The sequence below is a fragment of the Psittacula echo genome (genome assembly GCF_963264785.1).
Source record: "Psittacula echo genome assembly, chromosome: 6".
Lineage (NCBI taxonomy): Eukaryota > Metazoa > Chordata > Aves > Psittaciformes > Psittacidae > Psittacula > Psittacula echo.
Genome location: NC_137743.1, coordinates 70,471,854 through 70,484,725, shown reverse-complemented (window position 1 = coordinate 70,484,725; position 12,872 = coordinate 70,471,854). Strand labels below are relative to the sequence as shown.

General features: G+C 42.5%; 1 protein-coding gene across 1 annotated transcript in view; it reads right to left on the bottom strand.

Moving 5' to 3' along the window:
* ITGA4 (integrin subunit alpha 4) overlaps positions 1-1,095 on the bottom strand; it is a gene marked incomplete at its 5' end in the record, with an annotated part of 35,647 nt that extends 34,552 nt beyond the window's left edge. Inside the window, 2 exons of the mRNA XM_080622041.1 lie at positions 705-826; positions 911-1,095. Coding sequence (XP_080478167.1) covers positions 705-826; positions 911-1,095 — 307 coding nt within the window. The remainder of the gene's footprint in view (positions 1-704; positions 827-910) is intronic.
* Between the last annotated feature and the right edge of the window lie 11,777 nt (positions 1,096-12,872).

The window sequence follows — 12,872 nt, the reverse complement described above, 5'->3', positions numbered from 1 at the left end:
GTTCTCCTTTTTAACAAGTAGCAAACACTTTGAAGTTGGCTAAGCCTATCCAGTTGCATCTCCCAAGCATGGTGGCTGAGGAGGTAGAGGAGTTTGGATGAATCCAGGAGCTGGAAAAACTGATTCAGTGAAAAATAGCTTTGCTCCCCTTAAACGCCATTTTTTCAACAAATCTGCAGGCAGGGAGCACCCACCTGGTAGAGAAAAACTGTGGCTCAGAGTTACTTTAGGATAGTTTCTACGAAGAAAAAGCTTTGCAAAAGACGATTCAGACACATGCTTCCACCCCCCACCCCACCCCCAATCTCTGAGCTCGTTACACTGGCCCTCAGCTCTGAAAGCTGAACTAGCTTTCCGCTGACAAGTACGAGAGAAACTCTCAGGAGGCTTTCGAACTAGATGCTGAAGGTGCGAAAGAAAACTGGTAACGGGAGCTATCACATGCAACTTCTTCAAATCAAGCTTTGGTGCATTTCTTTCTGTCTACAGAAAAAAATATAAAATAAAGGTGCCACCGTTGCTCCCCTTCGGCGATAGCGTCTCACCCTTTAGCGAGAGATAAAGCCAGTTTCACCTGAAAGAACGCAGGAGAAACCTACAAAGAACCCTCCCGTCCCGCCGCCGGAAGGGACACCCCAGCCACCCGCCCGGGGCCCTCCGCCAGCACTCAGTGTCTCATCGCCTGCGCCCCGCCGCCGACTCACCCAGCTGGAGCTGCTCGCACCGCCCGCGGGGGTTCCCCCCGATCCGGCACCGGAAAATGGCCCCGGGGTTGACGACCGAGATGTTGGCGGGCCAGCTAGCCTGCGGGGCGCCCACCACCAGCCTGCGGGGCAGAGATGGCAGCGTGAGGGGCCGCGACGGGCGAAACGTGCCCCCGCGGGAGCCACCCGGCCGGCCGGGAACTCACCATTTCTCCTCGCCGTGTTGGTGCAGGAGAACCGAGTACCCGAAGAGGGTCCCGTTACCTCCCTGGAAGAGCAGCGGGTGCTGAGTATCCAAGTTGTAAGGCCGCGCCGTCGGCAGGCACTGCCATAGCAGGAGCATCAGGGCAACACAACCCGCAGCCCCCCTCGCCGTCCCACAGCTCCGCATGGCTCCGGCCAGCCGGAGGCAAACAGGCGGCCAGCGCCGGCTTCCCACCTCGTTCCGCTCCCCCTCTCGGCGAAAGGGGAGAGCAGCGCCACGCCCCCGCCTTACCCTGCCCCACCCCGGGACGGCGGCAGCCAGCACTCTGCGCTGCCTCTGCTATAGGGGGTCGGGCGGCCTGTCCGCAGCCCCGAGTCGGGGTGTCCGCTCCGGCTAGGGGAGTCGCACAGCCGCGCCGCCTCCTACCGCGTTGCGGCAGCCCCTCGCCCTTCCCGGCGGCGGGGGTCGTGTTTCTCCCCGCCCTGTCCGCGACCACGGTGGTGCTGCGGGAGGGAGGCACTGGGAGGGTACGGCTTCCGGGACCCGGTATCTGAGGGAAGGACCCAACGCGGCCGCGTGGGACGTGGTCATCCCGATCCCCATTCCCGGCGAGGCAGCGAGGGAGTCGGGAACCCCTCACCTCAGCCCCAGTACATCTGCTGGGCGGGCGGCCGGGGCGAGGTGGCTGCTGTTTCCGCGACAGAATGAGAGAAAGGGTGAGCAGCGGACTTTTCCTAAAAACTTCCTGCCGACTTTCCAGACCCAGCTCCTTTGAACTGCTCGGGTCCGGTCAGTCTGGTTCGCAGCTCCCGCAGCCCATTTACCCTAAGCACCAGCCGCATCTGGTCGCAAGCCCGTCTTCCCTCCCAGGGAGGGAGACTGGGTGATGAGGCTTGCCTTATTCTTTAATATGTGGCAAAAAATCCCAGTACCCCCGTGCTGTGAGCCTTCCCCACCATTATTGCTTTGAGGCGTCTTCCCTACCTCCGTGGTGGGAGTTTTTGAGTACTGAAACCAGTGCCCTAGCAGGAGACAGTCCTGAGCCCAAGTCTACCTCTGCTGGACAAGACTGCTCACTTGGATGAAATCAGAACAATCCCCCATCGGTTGGTTTTTTTTACATCTTAAAGTAACTTTTTCACATTCCTGTTCAGTTCTTCAGTTGCTGATAGAGTTACCAGCCATTCTTCCTGACAGCACAGGAACAAAGAAAAGCATGACCATCATGCAAGATATCTGGTATTTCGTAGGTCCTGAAAAGGCTCCTTTGATCTTAGTGAGGAGCTTTATTGTGTGTGTTTTCAGAAGTCAGTCATTGACTCTTGGTTTAGCTCATACTGAATTGTGTGCATACTGAAATCAAGCCTGGTACTTCTACCTACAAACCTTGGCCTGCTGAAGCCCCTTGAATGCCAGGGCTTCCCTGCTGCCATAATCCATGTATACACATAACCTATGTATAACAGTAGTTTGAGCTAGAGGAATAAGAATATAAGCACTTCAAAATGAAAAGTTTAGTTATGCAGATTACTTACCGTATCTGGAAGGCAAACCCAGTATCATTTAAACAATTGAATTTATATACATTAGAAATTACTGTGAAAGAGTACCATCTCCTAATGGAAATTCACAACATTTTAAGCCTCTTAGAATAAACCCCCCTTTCATTTCCGTTCAGTTGGTGGAAATGTGAGAAGTTACACTTCTGCAAAATACGGAGCAACTAGCAGAGCAGGACACTGGGACAGCACAGGAGTGATAATCTTGTGGTCCCAAACACATGCAGATGCGTAACTCCTGGAATGAGATCAGCACGTTGCAAGCTCTGACAGTTAGTCAGCCAGTCAGCAGTGTATCTTAAGTCCTCGTCTTTAGAACCATCAGAGGGCTTCCCTGGATCACCCTGATGTGGAACAGCGACTGTTTCGTGTAGAGGAGTTAAACAGCTCCTCAGCTGCTATTCATCTTCCTTCCAACTACTGACATCAAAGCAGTTACAGCAATCAACAGCAGCTGTGAATCTGCATTTTGCCGGTCAAGAAGTTTTCGCTGTCATTCTGAAAGCAGCAAACCAAGATGATTTAAAGCCAAAATGCTAAATTGTGGTTTGGTTGGTGGGAAATTGTAACATTGTTTCACCACCACCTTGACCACTTACCCAGTTTTGGGGCACTTTAAGGCTTTTCTCTAAGAGATTGTTATGATTCCTGGGTTCATTTCTTGTTCACTAAAATGGACACATGCTCTTTCCCTGAAATAAGGGAGAAAGGAGCAGCTTCCCAGACTCTTTTTCCCTTGCTAGTTTATCTCCTAAACACCTGTTCTTTCTGCGCTCTCTCAAGACCCATCTTAAGTCTATCATTTTGCAAATAGCTGATGAAGGAACTATGTAACTGCAACTGAGCAATCTCTGCAGCTGTATTTCTAACCATTTGGGAGAACCCCACCCTAACCCTTGATTAGATGACTTGTTCCTCACACTTGGTGTTGTAGCTTATTAATGAGAGTAAATGTGTGCCAGGTGCTTGTGGTACTCAGAGACAAGTTACAGTATCCTGAGACCAGTATTGATGGGAGAAAGAGAGACATTATTGAAAGTTTTAGGGACTTTGTAGAACCTCTGTTCTAGCAGCCGCTGGACTGCTAAAGAAGGCACTGGGCTGGTGGCAGGGGTCTTAGCTGACAGGAGAAGGTAGATTATAAAGCTGTAGGATTCAGTTATTGGCACACAGATAGCTGCTTATGTGGTGCAGATAAGAACTGTATTGTACTTCGCCTGCCAGGAGGAAAAATGTCTGCTGTCTCCTAGACTGCGCTAGTGTCTATGTGATCATGATCCACCAGACATAGATGAAATCAGCCGAACATAAATCTAGTGGAGTGTGAGGAATCCATATTTTGAGAAATATTTGAGGGTATTAGGACTGATCAGGTGCAGGATGAGGCAGAGAACAAAATCAATGCAAAACTCACAAAATGGTGTGATAGAGAGAGAACTTGAGTTTTATTAGGAATTATTAGGAGAATTTGTAGAAAAGGTGAAACCAAAAGTGGAAGACAAGTACCCATATTTACAAAGAAAGTATGCATTGATAGATATAAACTCATCCTGAAATAATAAGAGTAAATTCTTCCCAAAACATCTTGCTGCTATGCAATCTGGACAACACATCTTCCATAGTCCTCTGTGAGTTAATAGTGCGGGAAGCAAAATATCAGTGTCTTGCTCTTCTGGTTGACATTGGTTCACCATCTAAGGCAATTTCAGAGGAGCTGTTGGGATGGTTTGTTAAGTGAGAAAGTATATTAGTCCACAGTTTGGCAAGCATTTTTTATAGCAGATGTGTGCACTTCGTCTGACTGTCCTCATCTCTTGCTGCTCATTATTGAATCATACTGCTGCCTTTGTTACACTGATACTACTCTGTGTCTGAGAAGTGAACCAAATCAGCAAAGTGATCTGGGTTAAAAATAACCCAGCAGAAAGCCCAAACCTATATCAGATTTGCAGTGCAGATGTTGTGTGGTTAGCCAGCAGTGTTGTTTGTATTAGTAGGGTGGTTTAAGCTTCTGCTGCAGCATTAGGAGCTTTTTTAGGCAACAGCCTTTGATTTCTAGAAGTGGCAAGAGCCTGCATATTTAAAGCCTACACATCTACTTTAAAATGGAAGCAGAAATCCGTTTCCCGAGCGTTGATCTCCTGCTGGAGTTCAGGGATCTTGGTCCAAATACTCTTCTGCCTATGTTCTGAAGGGCCAATCTTAAAAAGAGCTATATAAGAGTAAACCAGATTTACTAGTGCCTTAGATATCAACATACAACATGATGTGAACAAGGTGACCATACAATTTGATATAGGGTGATATATGGTTCTTCAAGGTTTAATAAATCCAGTTATGAGGTACTAACTACTGTCAAGATTTTCATGTGTTGGTTTCTGCATTTGGAAGGTGTATGAAAGGAAGTTGCTTGGAAAAAAAAAGCCAACTTGCCTTCCCTACAGCTGTTCAATTTCAGAAAAGGAGTGGTTTGGGTCTTTAATCACTCTGCAACATTGCTTACCTCTAATACATCCCACTGGTGGTGAGAAGAAAGAAAATCACTGTAGGAAGAACATAATCATTCTTAATGTCTCTCATTAGCTTTCTTCTGCTTAATCTGTACGACTCCCTTTTTGATTCCCTAGCTTGTAAGGCATTTGCGTTAAATTAAGTCTTGTATATGGGCAGATATGGGGTAACTGATCATGAGTTCTTTCACTCTGTTGCAAATACAAGGGAAAGCAAATTTTCCTAAAAATCTTCATGAGTATGCCTACTTTGAGCTGTGTCTGTCTTTGATCTCCTTCGTGTCACGTAAGCCTACCATTGCTTATAGAAGTGTCTCTGGATCTACTCTCACTTAGAAATAAAAATGATCAGTGTTTGATTTCCTGTTCCTAATTACAAAGAGTTTAAAATTTAATTTTGAAATTGTCTAAGAACTGCAATATTTATATTTCAAATTGAAATCTTCTAAGCTCTCACCCCCTTCCTCCCCCAGCAATGGCAGTGGGCCAAAAAGTCTATTATTCGTATGCTGTCATCTGAGAAATTATAGAAGGCAAATATACTGTTACACTCGCCCCTAAGATTCTCTTCAAGATACTTCATCTTCCCTCTGCTGTAAGATATATGTGAGCTTGCACAAAGAGAATGTATTGTCCACTGACAAGTATAATTAAGCACAGATGTCTGAGGCACCAAAAAGTAGCTGATACTAGCAAGGGTCTTGATTCTTACAATTTTGCTAATGTTCTCTTTAGAGATCTGAATTTCACTTAGAATCAGTTAAAAAGGAAGAAACTTTTCATTGAACTGACAAATGTCTTCATACTCACATGATGTCTTCTCAGGAAATACTTTAAGGAAGTTTTTTCTTCCCTCAAACACTTGTGTTGGTGAAGTAAAGACAGGCTTTCCAAAAGAACTTTCCAGTATTTAACCTTTTAATGGTGTCCTGCAGACAGTGGCTATGGCAACCTCACTATGAGAAGCAAACAATAGATCATTATAGTTAACAACAGCTTGACTAATGACTGCATTCTGATTTACAGATAGGTAATACTGGAAATTAATCATTGTGTATTTATGTGTGATTAATGCGTTGCATATCCTTTTCCTTTCTTAGAATTTTGTCTAAGATTTTTAAGTTGCAAGATCAGATCCAACCATAAATAATAAGTTTGGAGTGGAGCTGAGTAGCAAACTCTTTTCCCATCCCCAAGGAATTGCTGAGTTTTTGAAACTTTCCCATCTCAAATTTCCATGTGCCACCTCCATGTCTTCCACTGCAAAACTCTGGATCAGCATGGTTGTGGCATTTTTCATTATTTTCACATTTTCAAACAAATATTTTAGGGTTGATACAGTTATTTTGACACAAAAAGCAAAAATGTATGTTCAGACTATTTCAACATAAAAAGTTATTTAGTTTTCACTTTTTTTCAGAATAGCAATTTCTTTAAACTGACCCTTTCCTGAAATTATTTTCACGGAAATTGACTGACAATCTCCTGCTGTTGCAAGTTTTTGGGTTTTGGTTTTTTTTTTTTTTTTTTGCATTTCTGTTATTCCATAGGTTCAACATGTCTTCTGAAGAGATTGGGTGTAATGGGAATGGAACAGAGTCCATAAGAACTTTGCCTAGTTTTATTTCTTAGCTGCAAAGCAACTGTAAGTTAAACATTGCTCTATTGCTTCTGCTAGGCAAGATAAACTAGAGGACAAGCTAAAAACACTACCTTTGGTCATTTAACCAAAGCAGATCAAAGTAGATACCAGTTTTGCTGACAAGAAGCACCATACTCAGGTATGAATTTATCACCATCAAAATAACTTGGTCATACAATAGTTTCAATTTGTGCCCATTTTAAGTATGTGTATATGTCAATACAATGAGACTGTTATGTCACACAGGGCTGCCATAATAGTTGTTACTTTCCAAAGGTGTTCATTCAAGGATACGTGAATGACTGAATATTTTGAGAGGATTAGGGGTGTTTCTTTGCTCGCTCTCTCTTTTCTTTTCTTATTTATTTATTTTTAAATGATTTGTAACAAAAATATGTATGGTACATGATTGGTGAAAGTTGGACAGTTAATAGTTCAGAATCAAATGATGCTGAGGCTGAAAGCCTTTGACTCCGTAAGAAAAGTAAGCACTATGAAAGCAGCCCCCACATTAAGAAGGTTTTGGTAGTGTTCAGCGCATGTTCTTTCAGCAATGACAACAGCTATGTTTCAGATAGAAAACAAACTCATAAGACCCCCTTAGTTCTTAAAAAAAAAGGAAATAATAAAAAAAAATAATAATAATAAAACAAACAACCATAAGACCCAACCAAAAAAAACCAGGTTTTGAAAGAGAACTGTTGAAAGAAAACATCTGGAGGAAATGCCAGATGAATTTCAATCTTGTCTTCAGGATACCATAACTTACATTTTCCAGGATGCGATACTGTGCTTCATCAGACAACATCACGAGGAAAGCATACCACTGAATATGGACTCCAGGCCACCCTTATGAAGCATGGTAATCATTATGTCTGATTCGGCTTCCTGAGAGAGTATATTAGAAATATTTCTCATCCATTGGTCATTTCTTTGATGCTATCAAGGAATTCTAGTTATGCGCAAAAAAGATTATTTCACAAACTCCAAATCTATGTGAGGATGGAAGCAGGCATCTCTAACCAGGAGCCAGCCCTGAGATGTTCACAGAGTAAAGCCTAAGACAAGCCACAGCTAAAACCAGGACAAAATTATAAGAAGGAAACATGGTAGAAGGCAGTGAAAACCCAGTGATTTTGCATAGCAATATGCAATGTGAGACTTTTGGAGTTTGTCAGAGGAGATGAAAAAAAGAAATAGTTCTAGCTTGTTACGTATGTTATGTATGTATATTAATGTTTTTCTAGCACTCCTTCTGTGCAGTCTCTTAGTATGATTACAAAACCCATCCATTCCCCATGATGTGTCTTCATGGTTTTGTTAACCTCTTTAAAAACTAGGTTTAGAAACAAAAACTTTCTAGCAAACTGTCAGAGCTCTAGCTATTAAAATGTTGACTTAAAATGTCCTCGGTATTGGCATTACCTTCATAAGTAGTTATTTGACAGATGTGTATCTATGATTTCATAGTCCAGACCCTCACATTTTAAAAGTAAATATTTTTTGGTTGGAGTAGTCTGTGTCTATTTACCTGTTTTGTTTGGTTCGTTTTTTTTGTTTCTTTGTTGTGTTTTTTTTTTTTTTTGTCTATATAGTGATTGTCTTAATGGGTACCATTGTAACAGTGTTGCAAACTGTTGCTGTAAAACTTGTAATTAAATGAAACAAGGAGTGCTGTCCTACTTACAGAAGGTTCTCGGAGTTGTCTTGGTTCTGGTTTAGAGTACTAAATGTAGTAGCTTTAATAACATCTTATTTAGGTTTTGATTTTGACATCTCATTTTCTTTCTGAAAAGTTAATCATAGCTGGATATATTTGAAGTGTATGTAACCTTTTCTGCACTTGCAAACTCTACAGACTCAGCACTCAATGTAAATGTGTATCAGTTATTTTATGCCAAACACATAAACATTGATATAGGAGCGGAATGAAGAGTGAAACTGGTTATTTAATAACTCCAGTAGCAAAATGATTCAGAAAATCACTCATGTCCTGGAGAACTGTGCAACAGACCTGAATTTTAGTGAACTTAAAGTTCAGCTTATACACAAATATCCTGATTAGAAACTTCAGCTTCATCTGTTTTCCCCAGCGCCCACTTGTGCCAGGCGGCTGAAGGGGTAGGCAGGTCCTGCCTGTGTGCCCCAGACTGAAGGGGCTTGACGTGGTTGTAACTCCTTGCATGGAAGCCATTGCATCTTTACTGAGTGCTTAATGGGAGGTGGTCTTGGATGTCCGTGGCAAGGCGGTGGCAGCAGTGCAGCCACAGGGGTTGCCCCGTGCCGCACACAGCCGGTTCCAGCTGGATCCTCAACGGGCTCCCTGCAAACTTGGCCAATCAGCGAAGTTGGTGGCGCCTCTGAAAGTGCCCATAAAAGGGCAAACCGCTGCCCCGGCAGCGAGGTGTGAGGGGAAGGAGTGAGAGACAGTGCTGCAGACACCAGAGGTAGGGATGGGGAGCTGGAGACACAGGAGACAGCAGAGACAACCCCGCAGCCCTTAACAGATCATGGAGGAGCCCAGAGAGGGAAGTACGGAGTGTGGAGAGCCCACGCTGGGCACTGGAGCAGGTTTTCCTGAGGAACCTGTGGCCATGGAGAGCCCATGTGGGAGCGGGTTCTCCTGACAGGAACTGTGGCCTGTGAAAAGCCCATGATAAAACAGATTCTCCTGACAGGAACAGTGAACAATGGAAAGCCCATGCTCAGACACCTTCTCCTGCAGCCCGTGAAGATTCCATACTGGAGCAGGTTCTACTAAAAAGAACTGCAGCTCATGGAGATCCCACACTGTGCCGTATTTTTCTGGCAGGAATTATGGTCATGGACAGCCCACAGTGGAGCTGGTTGTCCTGACAGGAATTCTGGCCCTGAAGACCCCACGCTGTAGCAGATTTTTCCTGAGAGCAATGGTGGTCTGTGGAGATCCCACACTGTAGCATGTTCTCCCCACAGGAACTGCACCCATGCTGGAGCCGGTTCTCCTGAGAGGAGCCATGTCAATGGAGAGCCCATTCTCAAACAGGTTCTCCTGACAGGAGCCGTGGCCATGGAGAGCCCATGCTGGAGCCGATTTTTCCTGACAGGAACAGTGGCCATGGAGAGCCCATGCTGGAGCCGATTTTTCCTGACAGGAACAGTGGCCATGAAGAGCCCATGCTGGAGCAGGTTCTGACAGAAACTTTTCTCCTGGACAGCCCATGCTGGAGCTGGTTCTTCTGATAAGAACTGCAGCCCATGGAGAGCTCATGCTGGAGCAGGTTCTCTTGATGGGAACTGAAGCCCATGGGGAACCCACACTGGAGTTGGTTCCTCTTATAGGAGCTGTAGCCCTCGAGGACCCACACTGTAGGAAGTGGTCCTGACAGGGATTGCATTTATGCTGTAGCAGTTTCTCCTGACAGAAACTGAGGCCTTGGAGACGCCACACTGGAGCAGGCTCTCCTGAGAAGAACTGAGGCCCATGGAGAAAAGCTGCAGCCCATGGACAAGACCCTCACTGGAGCAGGGGAAAAATGTGAGAGGGAAGGAGAGGCAGAGAGGGACTGTTATGTACTCACAGTAATCCTTCATTCCTCATGCCCCTTGTACCTCTTGGGTGTGGTTGGGGGATGTAGAGGATTTGGGGATTAAGGAGTGAAGTAGAGCCAGGGGAACAAGTTGTGGTTGTAGTGATTTCTCACTCTCCAAATCTATTTTGACTGGCATAAAATTATTTTACCTTATGTCAATTCTTTTCCTGGAAATAATAACTTGTAACTAATCTCTGTGAGTGTGTCTTGACTCACAAGGTTTTTCATCATACTTGTCCTGTTTTAGGAGGAGGAGTGAGAGAGAAGCTGAGTGGCTGTCTAGCAGCCTGACAAGGTCAACCCATCACAAAATTGAAGACCTCTCCCAGTTCCACATTACTGCTCTCAGTGTAAAGGGAGTAGGGCAGTAAAATTCGAGATGTAATCAATATTCAGGGCAATATTTGAGGTATAAATGAATGGGTTTATATAATACAATGAATTTTATTTCTCTATTTAACTCTCTTTATTTCCTAAAACTTGATTTGGCTTTTTTACTTTTTGGTGCAGCTTAGCATAAGAGTCATGATGAAACAAAGCTTAACCGAGGTCTAGTACCTGCAGAAGAGAAGTACCAACCCAGTTCTTCATAACTAAGCGGTAAGAAACCACATATAATTCATTTTTCCAGACTTTAAAATACTTTCTCAGATGTTATATAAGCAAAGGATCCATCTCTTGGTTACACAAATATCTCCCTGGTGTTTACAGCTCTTACAAGCTCAGTATTATACCTTTTGATCTCACCTCTGATGACCCTTCCTTGCCATGTCTTCCCCATGGGAATCCTCTGTGGGCTGTACAGAGGGTTGAAGGGCTAAGGATCTTGTCCTAAATATTTGAATTTTTATCAGTTTTAGATAAGGTGAGTGAATAATCTACAGCATTGTATTTATTGCATAATGACTAGAGATATGAAAATGCATCATAATTTTAAGAACAAAGGACTTGCTTATTTTAGGCAGAGCACAATTATCTTTTTATGGTCTGTCATAATTTTAGAGGAAGTGAAAGATGTACTAATAAAAATCCCACACCTATATCTAAGCATCATTATAAGCTGTATGTGACAGCACTTAACATTTTATACAAAAAGTGAAATGAGCATTAACCTACTACATAAGAAGAGAACAAAATTAACTGAGCCATCTTCTTTCTTGTGACGTATCTGAACCACAGTTTTCTCTTTATTCTCACAGTGAAGGTTGTTTCATATACACAAACTGACCATAAATGAGCATGCAGTGTTCATCATAGAAATGCCTGTGGGATAATAAGACATAATATCTGTTTTGAGAAATAAGTGTTACTCATCTAAAAAAAAAATAAAAAAATCTGCTTACTGAGATCACAGAAGGCAGTTCAGAGAAAAGTAAAACAGAATTGAAGTGTCATCACAGATGGGTAAAAATAAGATGTTGAATATGTATTTTGTGCAGCTAAGACAAAATTGTATGTTTCTGAGAAAAACAAATCCAAATCTAGAGCTAACAAATGCTAAACATCTTCAGCAATGGCCCATGTCTCTGTAACCCTAAGTAGCCATAAAAGCTGTTTGGCATTTCACTTAATAAAGCAGACTTGACCATACTATTCATTATTTAAGGTTAGACTCAGTTTGAAATTCTAGCTCTTTTCATAACTAATTGTTTCCATTGTTTGCAACTATGCCACAATTTTTCCCATCTGTGTATTTGCTTGTGACTGTGTGAAGACTGAAGCGTAATCATTAGCTAGAATCAGATTAATATTCTTTGCAGTGTGATTTTTTTTTTTCTTCGGTTTTCTGGCTAATAAAAATTGATCTTCTAATTACCACCCCACCAAAAAAAAAAAAAAAAAAAAAAAAAAAAGAAAAAGTCTGGCATATTTACTTAAAATCTAATGACACAAATACTTGGCACAATGTATGAAAAATAGTTTATCTATTTAAATGAGTTTTCCCAAGACCTTTGTATTTTGAAATGATAGTGTGTTAAAATGTGTTTATTATATTATATCAGTACCATCAAGATTTTGTTTTGCAAAAAGATGTTACATTTTTTCTTCTTGTTAAGGAGAATGAAGTAATATTGTGCGTCTCTTTCTGAACAAGCTATTTCTTCTATAAATATAAAGCAATTACTATGAGGAACAAGTCACTAAACATCCCCCCTCATGTCTCAGGGATTCATGTGTTAACAAAACTTTCAATGTCAAGAGTAAAGGTCTTTAAAAACACAAAATATATGAAAATGTAGATTGAAAAAAACAGTCATCAGTTTAAAAAAAATAAGTTACAGGATGAATTTGCTTGTAGCAATTTTATCTGTTCCAGATCATTTTAATCATTTTGCTACTTAGTAATTTTTTAAAGTTTTAGCTTATCTGAAACAGTAGATAAGGCTTACATGAGAAACCTGACAACCAAGCAAATTTTTATATATTGGAAAGTTCATGTGCTGGGTGTATCTTTGCATGAATACTGTTGTAGCCTTCTGAACTCAACTGAATCATGTGCAGAGATTCTGCGTTACTTTTCTGTCTTTCGTCTTGTCTGGATGGGGTCTTCTATTTACTTCTAGTTTTCAAGACCAGTGATTTCTACTTTTTTGAAATCAAGTATCACAAGCGTAGACTTGTGTCACATCCTTTTTCAGAAGCTTTTTGAAGATTCACACTGTATTGGCTGCATGTTCAT